This window comes from Rhinatrema bivittatum, chromosome 9 (assembly GCF_901001135.1).
Source record: "Rhinatrema bivittatum chromosome 9, aRhiBiv1.1, whole genome shotgun sequence".
Lineage (NCBI taxonomy): Eukaryota > Metazoa > Chordata > Amphibia > Gymnophiona > Rhinatrematidae > Rhinatrema > Rhinatrema bivittatum.
Genome location: NC_042623.1, coordinates 250,192,611 through 250,220,419, shown reverse-complemented (window position 1 = coordinate 250,220,419; position 27,809 = coordinate 250,192,611). Strand labels below are relative to the sequence as shown.

Below are 27,809 nucleotides of genomic sequence, written 5' to 3'. Positions count from 1 at the left end.
AGCAACTCTGTACCATGATGAAATCGAGGTTGGCCATGGCATTGAGGTCATGCACCACACCACGGGGCAGATTTTATAAATCTGCGCACACGCGTACTTTTGTTCGCGCAACAGGCGCGAACAAGAGTACGCAGGATTTCAAAAGATACATGCATAGCCATTAAAATCCAGGGTCGGCGCGCGCAAGGCTGCCCAAAATCGGCAGCCTGCGCGCACCGAGCTGCACAGCCTGCCTCCGTTCCCTCCGAGGCCCTCCTTCCACCCCCCCCGCACCTTCCCTTCCCTTCCTGCTATTAAGTTCACTTAGAGAATAGCCACTGCCATTAGCAATGGTAACATGGAATAGACTTAGTTTTTGGGTACTTGCCAGGTTCTTATGGCCTGGATTGGCCACTGTTGGAAACAGGATGCTGGGCTTGATGGACCCTTGGTCTGACCCAGTATGGCATTTTCTTATGTTCTTATGTTCCTCTACCTAACCCACCCCCCCCCCCTAACTTTGCGCGCTCCGGGCCGGCTGCCGCGCTCCATGTTCCGGTCCGGGGGCTGGTCCGGAGGCCGCAGCCATGCCCCCGGAACGCCCCTGGGCCGAAACCACGCCCATGGCGCCGCCCCCAAAACGCTGCGTCACTCGCGACACGCCCCCGAAACGCCGTGTCACTACCGGCACACCCCCGACACGCCCCCTCGACACACCCCTCCGTGCAAGCCCTGGGACTTTTATGCGTCCCGGGGCTTGCGCGCGCCGCCGAGCCTATGCAAAATAGGCTCGGCGCGCGCAGGGGGTGTTTGGGTTAGGTTTTCGGGGGGTATGCACATACCACTTTGAAAATCTACCCCCATGTTGGCATCGAGGGAGGTCATGGCATCGAGGCAGCTCCGCACCGCGATGGCATCCAGGGTGACCATTGCATCAAGATAGCTCCGCACCGCAATGGCATCCAGGGTGACAAGGCATTGAGGCCGTGCACTGCACTGCATTGGCATAGGAGGGCAGCCAAGCATAGAGGCCAAACATCGCACCGCGATGGCATCGAGGACGGCCAAGGCATCAAGGCAGCTTCACACCACAATGGCATCGAGGGTAGCCATGCACACATCTCAATGGGAGTGAGGTCGTTGATGGCCTTGAGGGGCGGCTCTGATGACATCAAGGGGTACCATGGAGCTTGATGGCAGTCCTGATCCCCGACACTAGAGGTCGATAGCGCTACTCTGCCACATTTAGGCCCAAGGCGCTCAATAACGTTAAGGTAAATGCCGTTCCTCCAGTTCATCGAGACTCAATGGTGCCCGCAGATGACGACTTACAGAAGGCCCAGAGAGCGCGCTCAAAGTGTGCACGGCGCTTGCTGGTGGCCACATGTCCCTTATGGCATCGAGGGAGGTCACATACCTCAATGGCATCAAGGGCGCCCCGGCATCTAGACAGCATCAAGGGTGACCATGGCGCTCAATGGTGGTCCTTGTTCCCAACACGGCCCTGAAATCGACATGTCAGATCATCTATGCACTCGTCACAGATGTACACAGGCAACTGATACTGGGCTCCTTCTCACCCTCTCTCACAAGGAGACTGCACTGCCATCACAGGCAAGCAGGATGGGAGACCGTCTTCCAGGGCTCCCTCCCGTACAGACTACTTCCTTTGAATGTGGGGAAGATGAGATCCCCCCCCCCCCGCCCAGGAATGGTGCAGTCCTCGATCTCTTCACTGTCCAAACCTTCATCGATGCCAATAGGTCAGTGAAATGACATGGAACTCCTGCCCAGGTAGAACTCAGGCAAGACCCTAGGCTCAGTGGCCTACACAGATCAATATTGCCAGCACCTGTCAAATGTACAAAAACAGACAGAGCAAGGAGAGGACACAGATCCTAAACTGCAGGTGCAGTATTTATTTAATAAGGGATAGCATTAGACTCTGCCAGGCTACACAGTGACTAAGGCACACCATGCGGCTGGCAGATAGTAGAAACAGTGGCATAGCCACGGGTATGCCTGGGTGGACTGTGGCCCACCCACTTTGAGCTCAGGCCCTCTCACTTAGCCCGGCAGCCTGAGAAGCAGTGGACAAAGTGGGAAGGTGGTCCACGAGGCCACTGGTGGCTCCCACCCCACCAGAAGCCGGAAACAGAATGAGGCCCGAGAGGCCCTACCGGTGGACCACATCCCACCGGTGGCTGAGAAGAGAAACCCAACCAAAGAGATCCCTTTCACCTTCTCCTCCTCCTGTGCCAGCCCTATTGAATTGAAAATGCTTGCTTGCAGCTATCACGTGCTCTATGCTGATCTTGCAATGCACAAGATCAGCATAGAGGAAGTGAAAGCTGCAAGAGTTTTGAATAACGCAGGGGCCGGCACACGGAAAGGAGCAGCAGCAGAATGGGTTCCCCCTTCTGCTTCTCATGGGGAGACTGCCTCTCTGGATGTGTTTTTGAGTGACTGGGAGCCTGCCATGTATGTGTGTATGTGTGTGAGCCTGCCTGGGGGAAGGGGGTATTGTGTGACTGGGAGCCTGTCTGGGGGAGGGGGGTGTTGGTGAACCTGCCTGCGGGAGGGAAGTGTTGGTGAGCCTGCCTGGGGGAGTGGGCGTTGGTATGTGTGTGAGCCTGCCTGGGGAAGGGGGCTGTTGGTGTGACTGGGAGCCTGCCTGAGGGAGGGGGTGTTGGTATGACTGGGAGCCTGCCAGGAAGTGTGTGTATGTGAGAGAACATGGGAATGGAGAAGCTGTGTGTATGTGTGAGGGAAAGTATGTGTGTAGAAGTGGGAGCTTGTGTGTGAGGGAGAGTATGAGAATGGGAGCCTCTGTATGTGTGTGTGTATGATCCTGTGTATTTGTGTGGGAATGTGAACCTGTGTGTGAGAGAATGTAAGAGTGAGAGCTTCTGTGTGTCTGTGAGGGGGAATGGGAGCCTGACTGTAAGAGCACGTGTATGCATGTGGGAGTGGGAACCTGTGAGTGAGAGCTTGCATGTGACAGAGTCTGCATGTGAGAGAGGGATCCTGTTTGTAAGAAGGAGCATTTGAGAATAAGTGCCTGAGTGGGAGCGTCTGTGTATGTGAGAGAGAGCATGCAAGAGTGGGAGTGCATGTGAAAATCTGTGTGTGTGTGTATGAAGGAGGAAGGAAAGACTACAAGAGGAGAGAGAAGAAACAAGGAATAAAAGAGATCCTGAAAAAGGAATTAGAAAAAGATAGACAAGAGGAACAAAGAGACTAGGATCAACCAATTAGAAAAATAAGGTCAGACAACAAAGGGAAAAAAAATTATTTTGATTTTCAGCAATTGGAATATGCCATCTTTGGGAATGTGCATTTCTTATATATTTGTATTTTGCTGGTTCTTCAGTATTTCAGTGTTCACAGAGGCTGAGGCTGGTTTCTCAGACTTTCCATCTCAGCTTTGTCTGCATGTTTGTTTCTAATTTGTAGTCCCTTATTCTGTATTAGGTAAGGGTCTGACTGTGTTGCGCATATGTGACAGAAGTGCAGTATTTTGGCTAGCGTGTAGTTTCTCAGTAGGGATTTGTAGCAGTTCGGCTTATTCTGTGTGCCAACTACGTAGTTATTAGTGTTCTAGAGCTTGGCATAATGCTTGCCTTTGCTGCCTTTTTGTAGATAAGGTTGCTGCTGTTTGAGTCCTGAGAGTTACTGCTGTTATGGTATGAAACGGGAAGAATCTAGGTGTTTTTTGTTTTGTTTTGGGTTTTTTTGTAGGGATTTGTTGTACTTCACAAAGTGTTTGGCATTGGAGGGAGTTTGTTTTGCTGTCACTGAGGTGTCTCCAGCATTTGAATATGCATGTTTTAGTTCTATTATGCACCTGTTGCAAATCTTATGATGATTATTATGATTATTGCTATTTTATTGTAGTTATGATATTCTCTGCATTTTTGGAAAGAGATTTCATAAAAGAATACATTGATATTTGTTTATTATGAAATTAGATCTGATATTTCTGTTAAACTTCTGTTACTTTTTACATGATGTATATTTATAAACTGCAATAAATATAAAATAAATTAATATAGATTAAGGTATTTTTAATGTTGGTAAGTGCTTGAAATAATATAATTAAAATATTTTAAAGCATCACTCATGATGAAACTACTTAAAAATCTATTGTCAGATGCACTCTAAGGCATTATTTATTGATAAGAGTACAAATAGGGTCTAGACTTGTATGTTAACTGCCCGCCCATGTTAACCTTGGGGCCCCCCCCCCAAAAAAAAAAAAAAAAAAAAATTCATTTTGGGCTATGCCACTGATTGGAAAGAAGAAAAAAGAAAAGAATACTACTGTAAGGTAAAGAAAAGAAAAACAGCTACAGCTCTAGAAAAAATCAATTAAAAAAACTGTGAGGACAGAGCAAAGCTCAATACCGTGACACACACAGCTCCGCGGAAAAAAAGACTGAGGGAGTCTGCCTGGGGGACAGGGTGATAACTACAGCTGCACATGCTCAGTAGGGCATGTTTGAAAGTTCTAGAATCTTTGAGATCAAAGTTCTGGACCAGGCTCCATCTGATGATGTCATCCATGTGTGAGGACTACCATCCTGCTTGTCTTTGGAAAAACAACTTTACAAATAAAATGCAATAGAAAAATCACAATCGCAGTTAAAACCTGACATGGTCAAGTTTTGGCATATCCACCTGCATCAGGGCTTGTTAAATTGTTCACACTCCCAGCAAACAATGGGGCCGATGCAATACAGTGCACTCAGCCCTAACGCCTCCTCGACAGCTCGAGCCCTAATTTAAATATTGATTGCGCCCCCAGGAGAGGTGCCTGGGGGCGTGTTAAGAAAGTGGGCGCTGAGCACTCAGTGCCTGCTTTCAGCACAACTTTTTTGCATCGGCCCCAATGTGTAATCAAGATGCTGCATGACACTTTGTCTGGCAGGAGTTTGAGTATAACAGTTTGTTCTTTAAAACAAAAAAAAAGCTTCCTGCCATCAGAGGGAAGATGTTTTTCTTTTTTCAGCCATAAGAAAGGTAACATGTATATGAATAACTGAGGGGTTATCCCAATATTAGATTCTTCTGGGCATGGTCATCCGCACAGTACATCCATACCTATTGTTGTCGTCTGGGTGCCAGTTTGAGGATGGGGTTTATTGTACTTGTGACCTTAAGACCTAAGAACATAAGAAAATGCCATACTGGGTCAGACCAAGGGTCCATCAAGCCCAGCATCCTATTTCCAACAGTGGCCAATCCAGGCCATAAGAACCTGGCAAGTACCCAAAAACTAAGTCTAGTCCATGTTACCATTGCTAATGGCAGTGGCTATTCTCTAAGTGAACTTAATAGCAGGTATTGGACTTCTCCTCCAAGAACTTATCCAATCCTTTTTTAAACACAGCTATACTAACTGCACTAACCACATCCTCTGGCAACAAATTCCAGAGTTTAATTGTGCGTTGAGTAAAAAAGAACTTTCTCCGATTAGTTTTAAATGTGCCCCATGCTAACTTCATGGAGTGCCCCCTAGTCTTTCTACTATTCGAAAGAGTAAATAACCGATTCACATCTACCCGTTCTAGACCTCTCATGATTTTAAACACCTCTATCATATCCCCCCTCATATTCCCCTTATCATTTTGGTAGCCCTTCTCTGTACCTTCTCCATCGCAATTATATCTTTTTTTTTAGATGCGGCGACCAGAATTGTACACAGTATTCAAGGTGCGGTCTCACCATGGAGCGATACAGAGGCATTATGACATTTTCCGTTTTATTTACCATTCCCTAATAATTCCCAACGTTCTGTTTGCTTTTTTGACTGCTGCAGCACACTGAGCCGACTATTTCAATGTGTTATCCACTATGACACCTAGATCTCTTTCTTGGGTTGTAGCACCTAATATGGAACCCAACATTGTGTAATTATAACATGGGTTATTTTTCCCTATATGCATCACCTTGCACTTATCCACATTAAATTTCATCTGCCATTTGAATGCCCAATTTTTCAGTCTCACAAAGTCTTCCTGCAATTTATCACAATCTGCTTGTGATTTAACTACTCTGAACAATTTTGTGTCATCTGCAAATTTGATTATCTCACTCGTCGTATTTCTTTCCAGATCATTTATAAATATATTGAAAAGTAAGGGTCCCAATACAAATCCCTGAGGCACTCCACTATCCACTATGTTTCTACATATTCCCATTCAGCCGGATCATCAATGGTTTCTGCAGTTTGCTGTTTTGGGGAAACATCAATTTTGAGCGCTACCTTTCAGTTTGGCCACCATGCCCAGGACCTTCTCCAAGGTCTTGGAGGTGGTAGAGGCAGTGTCAAGACAGGATGGCATTCTGGTCCACCCCGTGCCAAGACATTTGGATAATTTGGGCCAAGTGCATGGAAAGAGTCTTCAGGCCTTGTACAAGGTGGTTTCCTTGCTGCAATAACTAGTTTGGGTGTGAACGTGGCCAAGAGCAAGTTACAGGCATCTCAGACACTGGAGTGTCTAGGTGTTCATTTTGACATGAAGCAAGGCAGGGTGTTCCTGCCAGAGGCCTGCATTCAGAAATGGATAGCGCAGGTGCAGCTATTGACAGAAGCAATAGCCTGCCGTATGGTCTTACATGCAGGTGTTTGGTTGATGGGTAGCCACCTTAGAAGTGGTTCCATGGGCAAGGGCGCTTATGTGTCTTCAGTGCACACTGTTTGCACAATAGAGTCCACAGTTTCAGGACTTCTTGATACTACTTCGGTTACTGGTGAAGATTGGCATCCAAATGTAGTGGTGGTTGAAAGCGGATCATCTAAGGAAGGACTTTTCCCTATGAACACCAGACTGACTGGCACGACGGATGCGAGCCTCCAGGATTGGTAGGCTCACTGTCAAGAGTTGATGGCGCAGGGGTGCTGGACTGCAGAGGAATTTCTCTGGAGCATCAGTCATCTGGAAGTGTGTGCCGTTTGGTTGGCATTGGTTGCTATTCTTTGACTGCCATCAGGGTCAAGCGCTATGAGTAATTCAGACACTGCTACGACAGGCAGGCACTAAGTGCCAACAAGCATTGCAGGAAATAGCCCAGCTTTTGGAATGGGCGGAAGTACATCTCCAGGAAATCTCCGCCTCCTACATTGCGGGGTTAAAAACAATGTAAGAGGCGATTTTTTTCAGCAGACAGAGTCTGGATCCAGGAGAATGGATTATTAAAGTTGGATTATTTTATTTTATTATTTTATTATTTATTATTTTATTATTTTATTATTTTTTATTTTTATTATTTTTATTATTTTTATTATTTTTTTATTATTATTTATTATTTATTATTTTATTTATTTATTATTATTTATTATTTATTATTATTATTATTATTATTATTATTTATTATTATTATTTATTATTTATTATTTATTTATTATTATTTTTATTATTATTTATTATTATTTTTTATTTATTATTATTTATTATATTATTATTATTTATTATTATTTATTATTTATTATTTATTATTATTATTTATTATTATTATTATTTATTATTTATTATTTATTATTATTATAAAAATAATAAAAAATTTTATTATTTTTATTATTTTTATTATTTTATTATTAAAGTTGGATTTTTTTCAGCAGACAGAGTCTGGATCCAGGAGAATGGATTATTAAAGTTGTATAATTCCTTGTTCATTGTAACTGTATTTTCTGCACCAGTTAGTTGTTCCAGTTCTATGTTTTAATGCACAAACTGTTCAATGTAAACCGGTTTGATGTGACCCCTGGTCATGAAAGCCGGTATAGAAAATAACTAAATAAAAATAAAAAAATAAAATGGCAATTGTCGGACGTATTTCATCTCATAGTTGGCTGCTGGGGCCTACCGTTTATAAGCTTGATGGTGACATTGCACAATACAAAGGTTCCTCCCCTTTTTTCAATCACAGGGGAGCTCTGAAGTCCTTGGGCATCGATGATCTTGAAAGGAGTGGCCAGAAGACAAGCTTTGGTATACTTTGTATCCTGGCCCATGTTGGGCAGAGTAAGTTGAAGATTGAAGGATAAACGGGACTGATGCTTCTGGTGGCTCCAGATTGGCCCAGGAAGCTGTGGCATGCAGGTCTGCAGAGGCTCCTGGTGGACTATCCTTCTTGTTTAACAGTCCACAGGGACCTGCTACAACAGTATTCTTCATTGTAGTTCCATCTTGATTCTGTCTTTCAGTATGGTCCTTAAAGGGGCTCAGGTGCTGAAACGTGGATATTACACTGCTGTGATTTCCACCTTGCTTCGAGTGCAAGATTTATCCCCTTCTTTAGCTTACAGTCGGGTTTGGAGAGTGGGACATGGTGTGAGGAACGAAGCATATTTCCTCATTCGGTTAAGATCTTGCTCATTTTGGAATTCTTACAAGATGGGTCACTGGCATCTAGCTAAACCAAATGACTCCCTTTCTCCATCCCACATTGTCGTAGGCTAAAAACCCCTTCATGTTAATTTCTAGCAGTGTTTCCATGCTCCAATATTTGCGTGGAGATATTTATTTATATTCTTTTGAATATCGTACAGGCTAACCTTCGGGTTTTATAGAAAATGAGGTCAGACAAATACCACCGCTGGACTCCTTTTAGGCTGCATAATTGAGCCATTCACTGGGGTGGGGAGAGCAGGGCTCCCTTCACTCTCCGGCCTTGCTGCCAGATCTGAACCCATTCAGGGGACGTCCCGGGTGAGGTGCCAACAGCAGAATCCCGTAGGTGTGTGATGAAGCTGATTCAAGTACTTTCATTTTGGGGAAATACCTAGCTTCATTGGAAAGAGTCAGATGTTTGAGAAGTACAGACTACATCATAATCATAAGTGCCGGCTCTGTGGGTGCTTGAGCAGGGCCGGATTTTGGTCACATGGAGTCCTGGGTGAAATGCGTCCCTCCCCCAGCTGCAATGGGACGGTGTCCTGCACGGCCTCCGCACCTCTCTCCAACCGCAGCGGGCTGGGATCCTTTTCGGCCAGGCAGCCGCAGGATGGGTGATGTTGGCAGTACCCCGGGCAATCGCCCATTTTGCCCACCCTAAACTCCAGCGCTGTGCTTGAATATTCCCGATGTTGAGCAAACTCTTTCACTATAGCTCAGGAGAGGTACTTTGTATTGAGCTTAGCGTTCCCAGACCTTTTGAAAAGTTGACTCCGATGTTATAATTCATGTTTTCAGGTTCAGTTAAAACAAGACAATCGTTTATCATTTTCAAAGATTTCAATTTTTGTAGGTGTGCAAAATTTGTATATTTCCACAAAAGATAAGAAACAGTATGGGTATATCCAGAATGACACAATTGTACTTATATCCCTACTCCATTTTAAAAAAAAAATTCCTATCTGACTTCATGTGTTTGCTTTACTTTAGTTGTTAAGATAATCACTTGAATGTGAAAGCATTTACCCAGAATTTTGCATGCTTTCTAGTGGTTGTCCCCTTTCTAATAATATTTCCCTAATTAGACATAATAAATTAAGTGAATTGGATATCCCTTTTATGTCATTCAAGATAAGGAATAATTTTAAAGTGTTGGGAATCTATTTTGTGTCTGTGATATAGAGCTTAGTAAATGAGGTGCTGCAATGTAGTTTACCGACTACCTTCATAAATCTGACCTGCTATCACCATGTTGCTTATAAAATAAGAATACAACTAAATAGTACACTTCAGGAGACTTGATACTTTGATGGTGTAACCATAGTACAGGGTACATGTTTGAAATCATCAGCTCAGAGTGCTGTGGGAGTCAAAAAAGCAAGCCGAATGTTAGGAATTATAAGGAAGGGAATGGCAAATAAAACGGTGGATGTCATAATGCCTCTGTATTGCTCCATGGTGAGACTGCACCTTGAATACTGTGTGCAATTCTGGTTGCCACATCTCAAAAAAGCTGTAGTTGCACTGGAGAAAGTGCAGAGAAGGGTGACCAAAATATGGGGCATGGAACGGCTCCCCTATGAGGAAAGGCTAAAGAAGTTAGGGCTGTTCAGTTTAGAGAAGAGACAACTGAGAGGGGGATATGATAGAGGTCTACAGAATCATGAAAGGACTTGAACAGGTTAATGTAAATTGGTTATTTAATCTCTCAGATAATAGAAGGACCAGGGGGCACTCCTTGAGGTTAACAAGTAGCTCATTTAAAACATATCAAAGAAAAATCTTTTTCACTCAGTGCATAGTTAAGCTCTGGAATTCATTGCCAGAGGATTTGGTTACAGCAATTAGTGTAACTGGGTTTAAAAAAGGTTTGGGTAAGTTCCTAGAGGAAAAATTAATAAACTAATTAATAAGTAATAGTAGCTTGAGATCTATTTAATGTTTGGGTACTTGCCAGGTACCTGTGACTTGGATTGGCCACTATTGGAAACAGGATGCTGGGCTTGATGGACCCTTGATCTGACCCAGTATGGCATATCTTAAGGTCTTGGTCTGTTTTAAGGGTCAGGTGAATGGTGAACCCTTGTCAGCCCATCCAGATGTGGCCCAGTTTTATAGGGGATGAGGCTTCTTCATCCTCCCTTGTGGTTGCTGGTGCCCTCATAGAGCTTTAATCTGGTTCTAGAATTTTCAGCTACTGCATAGCCTTTCCTTGAGGTCAAGTTCTTCAAGACTGTGTTTCTCAGGGTGAATTGTTCCATGTATTGGGTCCAAGCTGCAGGCTCTTTCGTGCCAGGAACCATTCCTGCAGGTGACTCTGGGGGTGGTCCAGTTTTGAACTGTTCTGTTCTTTTTTGGCAGAAGTGGTCTCGGATTTTCATTTGAACCAATTGATTTCCATGCCAATGCTGGACAGATGTGGATGAATATTGTCTGTTGCGGACCTTGTAATTCAAGAAGCATCTGATGTGGTATTGGAGTTTATTAAAATCTCTCAGGAAGACTGACTGCCTGTTTGTTCTCCATGGTGGAGGTAAACAGGGTGAGTCGGTGTAGCGGGCTATGTTAGCCTGTTAGGTTAAGGAGGTTATCATGGCCGCATATGTGGATCCTGAGTAGCTGTTGCGTAAATGGGTTAGGGCTCATTCCACTAGAGCTCAGCAGTGTCATTGGTGGAGCTTCGATTGTTGTCTCCCATTGAGATTTGCCGAGCTGCGACGTGCTCCTCCTTATACACTTTTTCCAGGTATTACCGCCTGGATGTGCAGGCCCGGTAATCGCCTCTGTGCATGCAGTGTTGGTTGTACCACAGGCAGCCTCTCGCCCTGTTTGGAAGTAGCTTTGGTACATTCTACTGGTCATGAATTAACCTGTCTAAATGCTGAGAAATGAGAAATTATTACTTGCCTGATAATTTCCTTTTCTCTAGTGAAGACAGGTTAATCCACCTTCCCACCCTTGGCTGCCAGTTTGTGGTTCTGTGGTCCTGATTGGCTGCGTGTCCAGAGATAACTGGTAAGTGTTAATTTTAGTCCATAGATTAGTGATGTTACCCTCTTTGTCTGAACTCAGTGTTTCCTGTTGACTGAGTGCTTGAGTAGTTGTCTATTAAAAGTTATAATCAAGTATTAGCTTGTCCACAGTTGGCTTTTGCAGAGAATACTGGTAAGCTGATGTCAGGGCAGGAGTATATATACCGTATCGTCAGCTTTGCTCCATCTCCATCTGCTGATAGAGGTGCATTACCCACTGGTCATGGATTAACCTGTCTTCACTAGAGAAATGGAAATTATCAGGTAAATAGTAATTTCTCAGTCCTGCTGTAACTGTTCCTGTTGAACTGCTGATAAGGGTATGTTGCTTCTGGTTGCATATCCCTTGGTGATGCAATACATTTGTAAACAAATGACAATCATTTCATCCTGAAACACTATAGTCCTAAAACAAACATTTTCATAGAAAAGGTTAAGTAACAATACACATAGAAACAATGCAACTTATAACTAAATAGGTGGCAAGATATAATACTAGAGAGATCAAGCGGTATCTTTATTTGAATACTCTGATAACTTTATCTGAATAATTTTAGATCCGTTGTATGTACAGACCATCTTGCTTGCACAAATTTAGCTGGAAAGCACATGATAAGCTGTATGACTAAATATGTTAATTCAGCCCTGCCCATTTTTGTCTGAGTTACTTTGTTCTCACAAAAATGTTTTTTCAGTTACCCAGACAAAGAAGGAATATATTTAAAGGGCCAGATTTATATAAGTAATAGGAAGTTTACATGCTTAACTCTTTTGAGCATGGACATCCAGACTAACAAAATACATATTTATTTATTTATTTATAATATTTCTTAATGGGAGTATAAACTTGTCTAGGCAGTTCACAATAAACATCCAGAAATAAGCAATAAAACATATACACTGTTATGCTTGACTGGGGAGCCTTGAGAGGCTTCGGCAATCTATTATGCTTAACCGAGGTCAAGCGTTACTGGGAGCTCTCCAGCATAAGCAAGGAGAATGTGTGCCCTTTATGGTGGAACATTCCAAATCTGAGAGGATTGGAGTAGATGTGATGACTTGGAAGCAGACATGACGACTTGAGACTGGGTCAGGCAAGATGAGGACTTGGAACTTAGGAACAAGGGAGAGTCCAAGCAGTGCTCAGCGGGGAACCACCGGAAGGCGACTCCAGCCACCATGGAAATGGATACCTGAAGGAACGGGTACTCCCTGGATCTGGCCGACTAGAGACAAGGTCCGGGGCAAGCGGCTGAACCAGGAAAGGACTCAAGACACAGTTCAGGGAGGTGGCAACCCAACAGCCCTCCGAGGCCAGGACAGGATAGGGGAGTCTGGGCAAAGACTCGAAGCTCTGGAAACAAAGGTCCTCCGGAGGCGTAGGCTGCAGGAGAAAAGAAGCAACAAGGCAAGCAATGTCCCTCAGGCGCCCTACACAGCCCACCTCAGGGCGGACCCACGTGGCTGGTCACGGACCACACTGTTCCTCTAGGCGCCCTACACAACTGGACAGCTGGTCACGGACCACGAGGGGAGCGGAACAGGCAAGCCTCAGTGCCTCTTGGAGACATCAGGAATCACAAACATTTGGAGATTAAGGAATTTAGACATCACAAAGTGGAACTGAAGACATCATGGAACTGGAACATCCGTGGCGAAGATCAGAAATGCCAGGCAGGAGCTGGAGACGGGAAGTCCTTGAGGGGACAAGCCCCTTGCTGAAGCCAAGCCCAAATGCAGAGGAAGTCCTTTTGTAGCCCAGGAGCAAGGCAACTACCTGGGAGGAGTCCCGATGGGCCACACCTGGCTGGCCCTATAACTGAGGAGAAGTGCTGCAGGCCGGCCCCTAGAGAGAAGGGCGTGGCCCAAACCAGGAAGTCCATGCAGATGAGAGCAGGCATCGAAGGCCTCCCAGGCCCTGGAGCAAATCCTGGACAAGTTCGTAGGCGAGACCCCGGCTTAGGAGTGGCCTCCAGGAAAGAGGTGAGAGGCCTCCTGTAGCACAGCTACAGGAGGATTCATAACATACACAAATTTTAAATAAAACTCAACATTAAAATGATAAATCATTTAAAAAAATACATACCTATCAGTCAAAAAAATACCACAGAACAAAATACAGTAAAAAAAATAAATAATAATATGATTTGTTAACCAGTACATAAGAACATAAAACATATAAGATCACAATTGCTGAAAATTCAACTCCTACCATCCCCTGGCTACATAGAATAAGCAACTCCTAGATGGTTCAAAAGGCATGCTGAAATATTTAGCTTTCACTGACTTTCGAAACCTTAAAACGGATGCTTCATTCCTAAGTTCCCCAGGCAAAGAGTTCCACAAATTTGGACCTTCAACAAAGAAAAGTTGTTCACGCGATACGAAAACTTCATTTGTTTAAATGATGGAACATTTAGCAAATTTTTAGAAGCAGACTGCAGGCAACAGACAGGCTGATAGATCTTAAGAGCAGTATTAAAACTGACCAGAGGAAGACTATGAAAATCTTTAAAAACCAAGAGTAAAATTTTAAATTTTGCTGGCCAAGAGATCTTTAATCAGCGTAACCTATGTAGAATAGGAGAAATATACTCATGTATAGATGTTCCCGATATGATCGGTGCTGCTGCATTTTGCTCTAACTGTAATGCATATAAAATAGATTAGGGTAAACCTATATACAGGGCATTACGGTAATTAAGGGATGTCATCACTAATGAATACAATACTGTCTTGTGATTAGATTCTGCTAAAATCTAATCCATGAAGCATGCGGTGCTTATAAAAAGCATTCTTTGTCACTTTGCGTACATGAAAGCGCAGTGAAAGTGTTGTGTCCATAATTACTCCAAGATTACAAACCTCTCTGGAAACTGCAATCTGCATACCCTCAACTGATAGAGAATCTAGTTTTGAACTTTTCAAATTCTAATTTTAGCAACTCTGTTCTTTAAATCATGCAGTGCAATCTACTTGTAAGTTTTGGGATAGGAAAAGCATCTTAGGAAACAAATTTTTAAGCATATGTGCGCTGCATGGCTGCACTGAGATGGTCTACAAAAATGGCACGTTCCTTCATACAAAAATACAGCCTCTGTCATGTAAGCAGTCCATTGCACTAAGCATGTTGTAATGAAACAGGTGTTGATTTTAAAAGCAGTGCACGGCCATCCTTGTGCATGCAGTTCCTGGCACGTGCACATAGATGAGCCAATTTTATAACAATCACGCACCGGCACGCGCATGTCATGAAATCTGATGGCTGCGCGCACATGCGCACTGAATTTTAAGGTACACACACGAATATGCGAAAATTAGCTCTGCACTTATATGATTTTATGGAGTTAATTTGAAACCTACAAGGTAAAAGGAAAAAAAAATCAAAGAAGTGAACTTTTAAGAAGAAAGCCTGGAAAAGAAAGGAAAGTTATACAGTTCTGAAAGTATAATAGTTGGTTAAGACAAAACCTTACCTGCTAATAATATCTTGTAAATGTTACAGTGAAGGAAAAGAGATTTTGTAAATAAATTGTTTTACTGTACATTTAGTTTAGTCTTAAATATAAATTAACTTTCAATCCTTAATCATTTGTTTAAATCTTAAAATGTTTAATTTGTGTATTGATAAATACAAATTTACTGTAAGTTTTATTTTAAAATGTTTCTGCAGTAGCATCTCGCACCCTGTCTCCAGGGCAATCATTTATGATAGTTGTTACATCAAGAAGCAGTAGTGTCATCTCTTATATTACTGGACTAGATATGCCTTGCAAGTGATAAGAACTTCATAGTAAGACTATCTGACAATATGAAAGGGCAAAATCCTTCGAAGCCTTATTACATTCAGAAAGGGTGGGCTACAGTTGCATTCATTTCAGTGGCCCTATCTGTGACCCACCATGGATTTTTTTCATGATTATAGCGGTCAGCAATGTGGTTAGTGTTCTACATCTACTGGAAAATATGAAAATGTATTGTGTATATTTGAACATATACTAATGCTGCCAAAGTACTACTGTTAAAATATATACAGTATGAATGTTATTTAAGTACAAGTGGGAGTCAGTAAATAAGGCAAATGTAAACTGTTTTTGAAGCTATGCGTAAAATCACTTTGACTTCCCCATGTATAATAACAAATAGTAACTATACACTCCCAGCGGGTGCACACTGATTTGGCATTAGTGTTCTTCTGTAGACCTTATTTTGCATCCAGACTAGAATCGAGACCACTTCATGGGGTTTGAGTGCAGTAATTCACATGCACAGCTTTTTATCATTGACATAAAAAAGTTTTAGTCTGCCTATAAGCAGTTAGTGCATTCTGTAGTGCAGTACTGCTTACCAAATCCTTTTCACATGTAGTCAAACTTTTTTACTTTGTATGCATTACCGCAGACTGCAATATGAGGAAAGGAAACGGAATGAAATTGAAGCAAATAACCTCACCAAAACCGTTTTCAACTAGCAGATTCAACTCCAGCTGTGACATCTCAATATGTCTGTTCATTGAGTTGTCTGCTGATATTAGATCTCAGAAGGATGGACAGACTATACATAGTACAAACGTGGCTAAACATTTATTTTCTAAAATCCTACTGGAAGGAATTCATGTAGTTCATGAGTTTTATGTCCTGTGCTCTTAAACAGATGATACAGCTGCATTAATCTCCTTTATACAACAGCTGGAGTAATGGTGTCCTTCACAGATATATGTAGCCCGAAACTCTAACACTTACAAAGGAGCTATTTAAAAAGTTACCATACAAGCAGTTTGGGAGTTGGGGAGGGTGATAGTGGGGCAGCAGCAGGGCGATCTTTTGCAACCATATATACCTGAAAAATATGTAAAGTTATCTGCTTCCTCTGATATACATTAGCATGACTGCATATTTTTTAAATATCAGTTGTGTACATGACATCATCAAAAACAATTGCTGTGTTTAATAGTTATGCCATTTTAGTTAAGAGTTTTATCTAATGGAATCTTAGCTGAGGTGACTACGCTATAGATTGGAGGCAAATACTTCTAATTAGAATAAATGGTTTATTGCAACTAGGAAACTGCAAACTAGTTTAAATTGCTCAACATTTCCTTCGGGAATAGATTGTAAGTTCAAGTTAATATTCTTAAGTTTTGAATTGGTGGTAATGAGATGCAAATGCCACATAAGAAACTGCCTTGTTAAATCTACTTTTTATACTCTGATAGTGTAAACCAAGCTAAATGAATTTTCCTATCCAATTTAACTTTGACTTTCCACTTGAAATGAAGCATTCTAATGCCTCCATGATCCTGTTTACCAAGGTTTCTAGTAAATGACATGTGAAAGATTATCTTGCTAATAAAATGAAAAGCTGTCACTATGGATATTATGCTCATCTGGCTGTCTACAGCAAGGCTGCTGTCTTACTAATAAAGCAATAAGACTATTGGTTGTTCTGGATTATAAAATTACATGAATTCTGATTCAGTCTTAGACTTTTTATGTTATCCTTCCAGAAATATAAAATTGCCACATGCCTGATTCAGTCATGGCCCTTACAAGTATTTTACACGTGATGCATGTTTATACTTCTGATAAATGTGCATTGAGTCTTTGACTAAACTGAATGCAGCCAACACACTGATGAAATCAAATAATGTGAATTTGAGAAAATGGGATTGCATTAAAAAAAAAAAAATAGGAACGTTAAAAAGATTTTTCTCCAAGTCCATTCTTGGCTACATAATTTCTCACGACAAAACCTCAGACCTTCATAGAGAAAGAGACTGCTACCTACATCGTCACTGGTGTGCATAAAAACCAATGCATAATACCAGTTTAGGATGTCATCAAATACATTTTGTTCCATTGTTGTAGCTTGGTAATTGTTTTAAATATAGCATTTTCAACAAAATAACTGGAAAGTCATATATGCAAATACTCAACATCTTGGAGGCCGTCGTATTAGAGGCAGATTTAGTTATAGATGCAGGTGTAATGGAAATCCTAATTGGCATGTAAGAGAGAGAGTAGAAGAAAAGAGAAGTCCAATTATATTAGGAGCACAATAGCAGATACTGAACTAAAAGCAAGGAGAGGCTGAATTATTGTGGGTTGTCCTAGAAACAAATATTTTAATAGTGGCCACCAGAACATCACAGTATGCACTACTGCTCTTGAGTATTATAATTAAAGAAGAGTAAAATGAAACATATCCTTCAAAAAAGGGAGATATATGCAAGGAGATATTTACAAAAACAAACAAAAAAAATGAGTGAAAATGGGTATGTTCATACACACAAGCTATGAGCAAATCGCCGTCTGTTCCTGCTCATAATAAGGTCTTTGTAATCATGGCATAACCTTAAAAAACACAAAAAATGATTCTGCATCTCCATTTAATTGTACTGCATAAGACATTTTTCTTTTTTTTTTCTGTCTTTGCTCTTCTTTTCATTTTTCTTTTTTATTTCTATAATGTTCTAAAGTTGGACCAATGCATTTCATAGAATTGCAAACACCCCACCAAAGTATCGTGTAGATTCAAAATACGCCAACCAGGGACCCTCCTTTCACCCACTCTGGGGTTCTTTAGGGGGATAACTTCAGAATTCCTTGCTTAGATAATTCCCCTTTAATAAAGTGTCAAGTGGCTTGCATTATCACTGCCTGTAATATTTTGTTGTTAGTTTCATTGGTGACCCTGAGTTACTTTCAGTTGTATTATACCTGCACTATATAGACTTCCAGCACAGGGAAAGGAGGTAGATTCAGATATAAAAGGAATCACCTGGATGGGCATGCAAAGGAGAGGTCCTGCTTGTATGAAAGTTCAAACTACCAGATGTTGATTAGAGTCTACCTAGTATAACATTAGCTAGAAAAATAGAAGTCCTGGATCCCCTACAAGGGGCATTCCTCAGGCAACTAATAGAAGAGCCTACTCAAAGTGCAGCTATGCTGAATCTGATTCTGGCAAATAGAAACAGTATCACTGACGTCATGGTAAGAGAAAATTTAGAGTCTGCTGATTATACAGCACGGTTCAGTATTAAACACTGACCTGAACTGAATAATGCTAAGTCTAGGGTCTTGGACTTCAGGCATGCTGACTGTAATTTATTGTGATAGGGCTGGGGAGGTAAAGGGTATGGCGGACCTTTGGTACAGCTGCCTTAGGATTTCAGGATATTTAAGGGTAATCTTCAAGGTTACAACCCTGACATCAGAAGGACAGCTGCAGCAGACTTTCCAGGGGGTAGGGACCATGGTTATAACCTAACATCAGTGAGCATGGATAATAGCCTCGCTAGTTTTGGTGGCAGAGTGAATTATGTAATAATGTGTTGTAAAGATATAGGAGGGCCCTGACTATTGGATTAATCATAGGTCGTATCGAACTAAAGAGGAAGACGAGTCCTTGGGATAGATTACTAGTGGAGATGTGTGTGTAAGTTGCTGTTTTAAAAGCCACTTACACGCGTACATTTGGCAATTTGCGTGCTTATTTTTATATCTGTTAATTATCTAGCTTAAGTGATATTAAACATGTTTATTGTGTAGCACTGTCTGGGTGCAGACTGAAGAACCAGGAAGGTCTCGATGACCTGGAGAAGGACTGGGCAGATTGTTGGACTAATCGGTAAACAGGTTCATTTTCTTGGCACGCGCGTGTTTTAAAATTGGCTGACTCGTGCACATAAATCAGAACTCACATGAGTAAGTCCCAGTTTACTTTCCCGCATAAAATATATAGGGGTAACTTTCAAAGTGGCATGCGGGTGCACATGTGCACACGTTCGGCCCGCACTCAAGGACAGCTATTTTATAACTTGTACGGCATCCATAGCAGAAGTAAAGTTACGTGGCAGGGGGGCATCAGCGCATGCTGGATCATGTAAATATTTACTTGCACATCTGAGCTTCATGCCCGGAAATGCCTATGCCCCTGCCCCTTTTTGAAAACTTCCGAGATGTGCGCGCTGTGGCATATTATGCTCATATCCAGGCAGCTTTTAAAAATCCATGGGGGGGTGTCGCATGATGAGCTACGTGTGAGAGGATGTGCTTTGAGTGATCTCCTAGGCCCTTGCATTTAAATCCTTCAACATCTTTGTCCAAAACAGCTTTTTCTGTGTCTCAGAGATGTCCAGGGATGTGCCCATGAAGTCCTTGCCCACCATGTGGGCAGATCCGCCAGCTAAGGCTCAGATCTGGGGAAAACAAAGCATTGGCGGGCAAAGGGGGATGAAGCGGAGGAGCAGGCCTTGGAAGAGGAATGGCCTTCCCTCGTGACCCCCTTGAATGCTGCTGCACAATCAGCACAGCTGTTTGAGTCATTTTCTGCCACACTTACCTCTACAATTAACAGTAAATTTGCCGTAGTGGTTGAAAAGGTAGCAGAACTTGTAGCATCTCTGCAGGAGAATACCTCCAAGCTTGAAGCAGTGAAGACAAGAGTGGGAAGATCTAGAGATGTTGGCAACAGGGACAAATAGGAAAGTGAAGCAGTTGGAGTGGAGACTGACAATATTGCAAATCATGTGTCGCCGAAATTTGCAGATGGTAGGCTTCCTGGAGGGTGAGGAGAGTGCCAATTCAACCTCCTCCTTTCAGCATTGGCTTCCTGAAGTATTGGGACTGATTGTGAAACGGTGCCCAGTAAAAACTCAGAGAGCGCATCATGTGCTCGTGCCACCTCCGGGCCTGAGCGAGCACTTGCATACGATATATGCAAGTCCATCATTACCAGAATAAAGTGTGCATTCTGAATAAAGCAAAAGCACGGGTGCTTGGTGACATAAATATAAAAGCCAGAAAATAATGCTTTTCCAGGACTTTTCTGTTGCGACACAGAAACGGCAGGCAAAACATGGCCCAGTTTAAAAAAAAAAAATTATTGCAGAAACGTGGCCTGGTCTACTCTGTCACTTTGAACAAAAACAAAACTTGTATCCTTGAATCACCAATTAAGGTGTGACGCTTTCTGAAGCAAGCAGGGGAAGCTCATCTAGCAAAAAAGCAGCGAGCTGCCTTCACTTGTAGTGAGACATAACAGATCCTTTTTTTTTCATGTGGCTGTTTTTTCAAAGCAAATTTTTATTACGAGGGGTCTGGGTTGTTGATGGGGCAACATGGAGAGCACAATGTTTTAGGTTGATGTGAACTAGGTGGTAGCGGGGGGGGATAGGGGATTGGTGTCTATTTTTCATTGTTATTGCTAGTTTTGCAGGTGCTATGGGGGTTTGGTTTAGGGATGGTGTGTGGAGGGGGAGGTGCAGTAGCATCTTGTCCATTTATCCCTGTTTATGGGGATGAGCTGCAGCTGATCGCATGGTTTCTGGCGTTGGCTGAAGGTGGTGTGCAGGACTGTGTGCCATGCCAAAGTGCTGCTGCTACATCCTTTGGACACTTCCTGACCACTGGTGGCTGGGAGCGCACAGGCACACCCCCATGGGTTGTTTGTTTGTTTTTTTGGAGCGGTACAATATTCAAAAGTGACTGGATCGTTGAATGATACCTGCAGGTACAGCTGCCTTTACTCGTTCTACTCGTGTCTTTCCCAGGTCATGATGCATGATCCCCATCTTCAAGTTCAGAGTCCTGCACTCAAGGATAGTGAGTGCATTGTATTTACTTTCTCTGTTGACCTTGATGCAAGCAATAAATGACTCCATCTGGAGCAATGAGTGGGGCTGGGGTAGTGTATCGCGTCTCGACTTGTGCTTGATCTCTCTATCGGCTGTCCTGTTGCCTGTTAATCCCATTCAGTTAATTTTTTTTTTGTTTAATTGTTCATCATATTGTAAACTTTAAAAAAGACTTTAAAACCTGCCTTTTCAATAGAGCCTACTCAGACGCTCTCAACCAACAACACCAACAGACTTCCACCTAATACAACTCAAAGAATACAGTGATACCATCCTATCCACCATAAAGTCTCAACACAACCACGAAACCCACAATACGCTGCTCAAGAATTTTCTAATATTCAATATATAACACCTTTCCTGTTGATTTTTCCATTGTTACCTAACATGTTCAACTTATTCTCATCATGTAAGGGTGGGGTGCTGTGGAGATGTCTTGTTTTGATGGGGGAGGATCTTTTGATACTGGGCACACCCCTTGGATCTCAATAGTTAGTTAATTTATTTATTTGTTTATTTATTCATTCTTTTTCTATACCGACATTCATGACCCGTCACATCATATCTGTTTACATCAAACACAGGAGAAGTACATTGAACAGGGGATGAAAACTTGGTTGGTAATGGGGTATTAACTTTTTCAAAACCATTTAGAGTATTAAGAACTGAGAGCTGGGAAGGGGGTGTGACAGGAGGAACTGGCGAGGAAGGGCTGCTTGGGACCAGGGGGTGAAAGCAGTATAAAATATAACAATATATAATATAGCAATATAATACAATATGAAACGATGTAACCATAGTAGCAATTAACAATATAACAGGGAGGGAGGGGGGTGACGGGGGAGGGGGTGACAGGGAGGTGGCGGGAAAGGTAAAATGAGGGGGGTGGTTGGGAATCAAGGCTGATCAGTAACGTTATCCCATAATAATTATCCCATAGTAATAGTTATCCCATCTGAGGGGCAGTGGGCCTATAGTGTTAATGGTTTGGTTTATTTCGAGAAAAGCGGAATATAAAAATCTAAATAAATAAATAAGTTAGCTGACCTGTTGGCCAGGGTTAGTTGGGGGTATAGGTTTGGTTTTTGGTGGGTTGTCTGGGATGGGAAGGGGATAAAATGCATACTCAACATTCTTTTTGCTTGCAATTTCTTGTTCAGAGCTTTCCATGATTGGGAATATATGGTAAATGGTTCCTGGGATGTTCTTTTCTTGGTTTCCAATTATGGGGCTAATGCAATAAATGTGCACAGAAAATGGGCGCTCAGTGTTGAGCATCCATTTTCCTAACACATACCCAGTCACCTCTCCTGCTCCAATACTAAAATAAGGGGTCGAGCTGAAAAGATGGTGCTAGGGACAAATGTACATCCCTAGCGCCTTCTCGGAATTGGGCGCACAGGAGAGGGGGCTGTCAAGCCAGTTGGGGAAAACAGACGCTCAGTCTACGAGTATCGGTTTTCTCCTGCTATCAGCATATACATGTACAAGATACACTGCTTGGACCGTGTATATTGGACGTCCAAAATGGTTTTTTTCCAAATAATTTTTTTTTAAAAATAAATACTGGTTTATTTGGTTTCACTTACATAATATCACTACGATACTATTAGGAGGAATCTCAGAAAGCAGGTTTTTTTTTTCAATGCACTTTGAGCATGGCATACCCAGGCTGGCATAAAATTTGCCGTGTTGCAAGGGCACGGAAAATTTATTGGATTGCAGGGGTTAGATAATAGCCTTATCTACATGGATTTCCATGTGATGAGTGCTGTTAGCTACGTGGAGATTTGGACGCGCTAATCCTCGTATTGGATCAGGGGTTATAAACTTGGGTCCAGTCATGTGTTAGGCTATGCGCAGTGGCTAGCGCATAGTAATGACTCAACCCGTATATGTGTTACAGATATAGTGTGCAATTCGATTAGGGGGTCCACATTTCATTTCATGTAACTGCTTTGCTGCTCTTAGGTTTATATCATGGGTGACTGTTAGATGTGTTTTCTCTGAATGTCAGAAGGAGTTCCTGGCCAGTTAAGCTGAAAATAATTTTTCAGTTTGCATGTAGGAATAAACTCAAATATTGTTTCTGCAAGAAACTCAACTAATAAAGCAAATAGCACTAAAAATTAAAGATGGGATGGGTTGGCGTACCTCATACAACTCTTCCAGCCTTGGAGTTTGTATCTTAATTGACAAAAGCTTGCCCCTGCAGATACACGTGTCATACTCAAATGTAGGGGGTAGACATGATTTGGAAGTGCACACTTAGGGGTTGATTTTAAAAGGCACACGCATGTGCATGGGCGGCCCATGACTCACGCACGCAGGGAGGAGAATTTTCTAAAGTATGAGCGGCGACATGATTGAGCCTTTGCCCAGTCCCCTCTCAGTCTGCTCCAACCCTACCTAACCTTCCTCCATTTTCCCTTCTCCCTGACCCCTAAACTAAACCTGCCTATCCCCTATTTTTTTTTTTGTTTTCATAGCCTGATGGGTTAAGTTGATTTGGAATTATAAACCGGCAGCAGGGGGGTATGGCTTTGCCTAAACTCCATATTTAGGTTAGTGTGTCTTCAAGCTTGGATTTGTGGCTTGGATGCACCTTGGATAGACTTAGAGAGTGAGTGCTTCCTTTTCTGCTGCATGATTCACCACAGTGCCATAGAGCCTGTAGAGGTAATCTAAAGTTGACACATAGGTTGCAAATTTGGCTGCAGACTATTTGGAGAGGAGCTATCTCCTCTTTCTCCCATATACAGTAACTCGATGCTGGCTAGCTGCACCTTTTCGCCCATTTTTTAAGCGTGGAGGGAGCATGTATTGGTTACTTTAGCACAGTTTTGGAAGGAGGTGGATGAGAAGGGGATGCAGACCTTTCAAGCTCTATGAAAGATTCCAACATTGACCCACCATCGCACTCTGTTCCTGCAGTTGCGTCAGGCCTTGATGGGACAGGTGGATTTGGGAAGTTCTCTGCAGACATTAAACGGGATGGAGTCATTCTTGGGTGACCATTATGTGCAAACTCGAGGCGCTGCAATTATTTATCATGGTATTCTTGAGAGTAAATATGGAAAAGCAACTTTTCAAAGTCTTAAAGAGGTTTGAAATGTGGACCTCAATATAACGCTAGTCAGTAAAGATTGGAAAACTATATGGACTTTGCTCATCACATTTCCATCTGTGCAGAGAGGTAGCTCTGATTATAAGATTGTTACATAAGACTTATTGGATCCCACTATTTTATTCAAAAATATACCCTGATTCTAATAATAGTTGCTAGAGGGGATGTGGGGAAGTAAGCACCTTCATACATATGGAGACATTGTCAAAGTACTAGTTACTTTTGGTCCTAGGTAACACAGACAGTGGTGGATATTTTGTGTTACCCTGTTTTCACTGGGCCAGGGTTGAGACGGTTGGGTAGATGGGGGCAGGTTCACTAATCCCAGTGAAGCACAGGATGTTAGACATTTATTACTGGCTGCTAGATTCAGAATAGCTACTTTCTAAGTAGCTATTCTGAATAGCTAATATTCTAAGCCCAGCCTTAGATTACCTGTGTACTCAAATGCGCAAGACTGCTGATATTAAAAGTTTACTTTATGACTTAAAGAATACACACTTTAAATATGAGCAAATTTGGGGTCCCTTTTTGGAATATTGTAAGCAATAATTGTTAATATTCTTTATTTTAAAGTGATTTTGTACCTTTTAATATTGTATTTCTTGAGAAATGTTCTTATATTGTACTCTGGAAAAAGTTCAAGTTTTTAAAAAAATCCACTCGGCCCACACAAGCCCGACATATTCACACATTCACTAATTAATGCACACATTGGGCTTTTAAAATTCACCTTTATGCACATATATTTTAAAATATGTAAGAAATGTATGAGCAATCAATGCACTGATAAATATGGTTTCAGTGCATTTCATATTTTTATGTAACCCTATGCACATATGTTGAGGGGTAAAAATACGCATAATATATCATGTGCATATGTGATATGCGCGGGTTATAAAATACTAGGGTAAAACTAAGTGTGACCATATATGTGTATATATGCCGCCATGTGTAGTTTGAAAGTTATCTTTTAAGAATGTATGTCTTTAATTTTTTTTTATCGGTTCAACCTGTGAATAAAACTTCCTTGATTTCCAAAGCTTCAGTAATTTATTTATTAATATTTTTTAGCAATTAAACATTTGATTTTTTACTTTTAACAAGTGTACAATATATAGCAATTGGTTTACTAATGCAAAACACATACTTACACAGTTTCTAAGTTATGGCAACAGATCATTCAATTGTTAACTTGCACAGATTTCACCAATACATAGCTACCAAGAAAGTTACTTACAATGTTTACATTTGCCTTCCATGAGGATCATTTTTTAGGATGTTTCCAGGGGTAAAATAGTGCTTTACCCATGGAAATGGGGCTTTTTAAAAAAATAATTGTCTGCCCGATAATGCAGGTAGCAGCGCATGCGTATAGGGCCTGTATTCACACATCCACATTGTGAAGAGGCAGGGTTGGGATGATTGGAATGATGCTCGTACTTACCCAAAAGATTGTGCGCACTAATTAGCAGGTGGACGAGTCTGGGTAGTTTTAGTGGGTTAAGAACGTACATGTGTACTTTCTCTTTGAAAATGGTTGTAAAGTCTGCAGGTAAATGGCAGCAATGCAGGCAGTTATAGAATTACCCCCTACATGCAGAGTGTCTATTACATTTGTATACTTTTAAAATTACCAGAGTTTTACCAGTCCACATGCTTTCCAATTTATCATGGACAGAGAGTGGGAGAAGAGCACCGATGAAACAGGTCAAATGGAATTGAATCAGCACAAGTATGAAGCCTGTGAGCATTAGAACTCATCGTCAGGGCTTCATTCATTTCTGCATCTGTCCTAAACATTCATACTTCCTGACCGTGGTTACTGCTCACAAGTCTCAAACTGGTGTTATTTCAGCCCCCACTGTATGTGTGCTAGCATGTGTCCCATATCTGTGCATGCATTTTTAAGAGTTCAAGAATTCAATTGCATTCATTACTCTGATTCTCAATGATATTCCACCTTTTGCTATGATGGATGTGATCATAACAAAAACTTAAACAGTAGAGCAGTGCTTATAAATGGTGGCATGGACTGGTCCCTTGGGCACTATTCTTTCCCATAGACCTGCTCATTCTATGGTGCAGGATATTAGGATTGCATGCTCTTTTTTTTTTTTTCCTTCTAACCTGTCTGGAGATGACTCTGTCACATCAATTTCCACTTTGATTTCAGCAGACATGTCACTGAGCCTCTGTTGGAAATCAAATGTTCTCGCCCTGGTAATACTTTTTTATGAGACTGGTAGGTTTTTTTACTTTATTACGTGGGATACAGTATTCAAAAGGATGGCTTTGCCTTAGAGATTTTCAAAATACTGTTTCTGCTTACATAGGTCAAAAGGGTTGTATAGGGCGAAAAAAATGTTTTCGATCTGTTGATTATCTTTTTTTTTTTTTTTGTTAATTTTTTAAGGTGTTCAAAGGAGAGGATACAACATTCCAAATCTCAGGTCTTCAAACCAACACGGAGTACCGGTTCCGTATATGTGCGTGTCGCCGTTGCTTGGATACCTCACAGGAACTCAGCGGGCCCTTCAGCCCATCTGTTGTGTTTCTGCCCAAACGCAATGAGCCTTTGCTCGCCAGTGATCCAGGAAACCTTGAGGATTCCAAACTGAAGAGGATGATGCCCAGTGATGAACAGTTTGCAGCCGTTATTGTTGTTGGCTTTGCCACATTGTCCATTTTCTTTGCTTTTATATTACAATACTTCTTTATGAAGTAAACAAACAAACAAAAAAAAAAAAGCAAGCAACAAACATCTGAGGTATAAATTTAACTAATGCTACGCATTATTATCCACACCTATATTTACATATTCCTTTTTTTGAAATCAGTTTTGTTCTACATTTTATATACTTTTCTTGTTTTACTGTGCTGTTTTTGGCTAGGGAAAAAAAGTGTTTTGATGCACCTTTTTGAAATGCAACACTTGGAAGAGGTCAAACTGGATATATTTCTAACCAGACACCAAAAGCAAGTTTTCTGATTTTGTTTTGTTTAAAAATGTTTAGAATTCTAAGGAATTTGCTTTTATATCTTTTCTTTTTTTTTTCCCATTAAAACGTTTATAGCTGCTCGCATTAATAATAGACCACTGTCACTTTTTTGCCCGTATATTGTCAACACCCATCAACATATGTGCCTCGATTGCTAGGGATTCAGTGTTAGTGTACAGTGTCAGGTTTACAGAATGTTATAATTATTAAAGATTTTTTTCACAGCAATATTCTTGCCCCAAAATGCCTTAACGTAGCATTTATACCATACAGTCATTTAAGTTCAGCTAAAATCCAGTAACCAAATGCATTTAAATTATTAAGTGTTTTCTAGGTTTGAACCCTTTTGGTTCTTAGTAATTTTTAAGTAACAGGGCATTGTGCAATAGTTAGTTTTTATTCCCATGTTCAGCTATTTAAAGAGCTGCTTTATCTTATTGTCTATCTGTCTTTGTATATAACTGTTCAAGAGTGAACTACTAAAAATATATTATTTTCTATAACAGTGGTATGATTAGAACTGGTGTCCAAAAGAATGCTGCCTCCATTGAATTCAATGTGAGTTACACAAAATGTAAATTTACTTCATAGCCTGCGAATCATACATTTTTAAAGAAGACTCCTACAAAT

At 41.5% G+C, this 27,809-nt stretch overlaps 1 protein-coding gene across 3 annotated transcripts in view; it reads left to right on the top strand.

Moving 5' to 3' along the window:
- Positions 1–26,980, top strand: part of FNDC3B (fibronectin type III domain containing 3B) — a 679,078-nt gene extending 652,098 nt beyond the window's left edge. For all 3 annotated transcript variants that reach the window (XM_029615068.1, XM_029615066.1, XM_029615067.1), the window contains exon 26: positions 26,594–26,980. In XM_029615068.1, the coding sequence (XP_029470928.1) occupies positions 26,594–26,905 (312 nt within the window). In that variant the 3' untranslated portion in view covers positions 26,906–26,980. The remainder of the gene's footprint in view (positions 1–26,593) is intronic.
- The last annotated feature ends 829 nt before the right edge of the window (positions 26,981–27,809 follow it).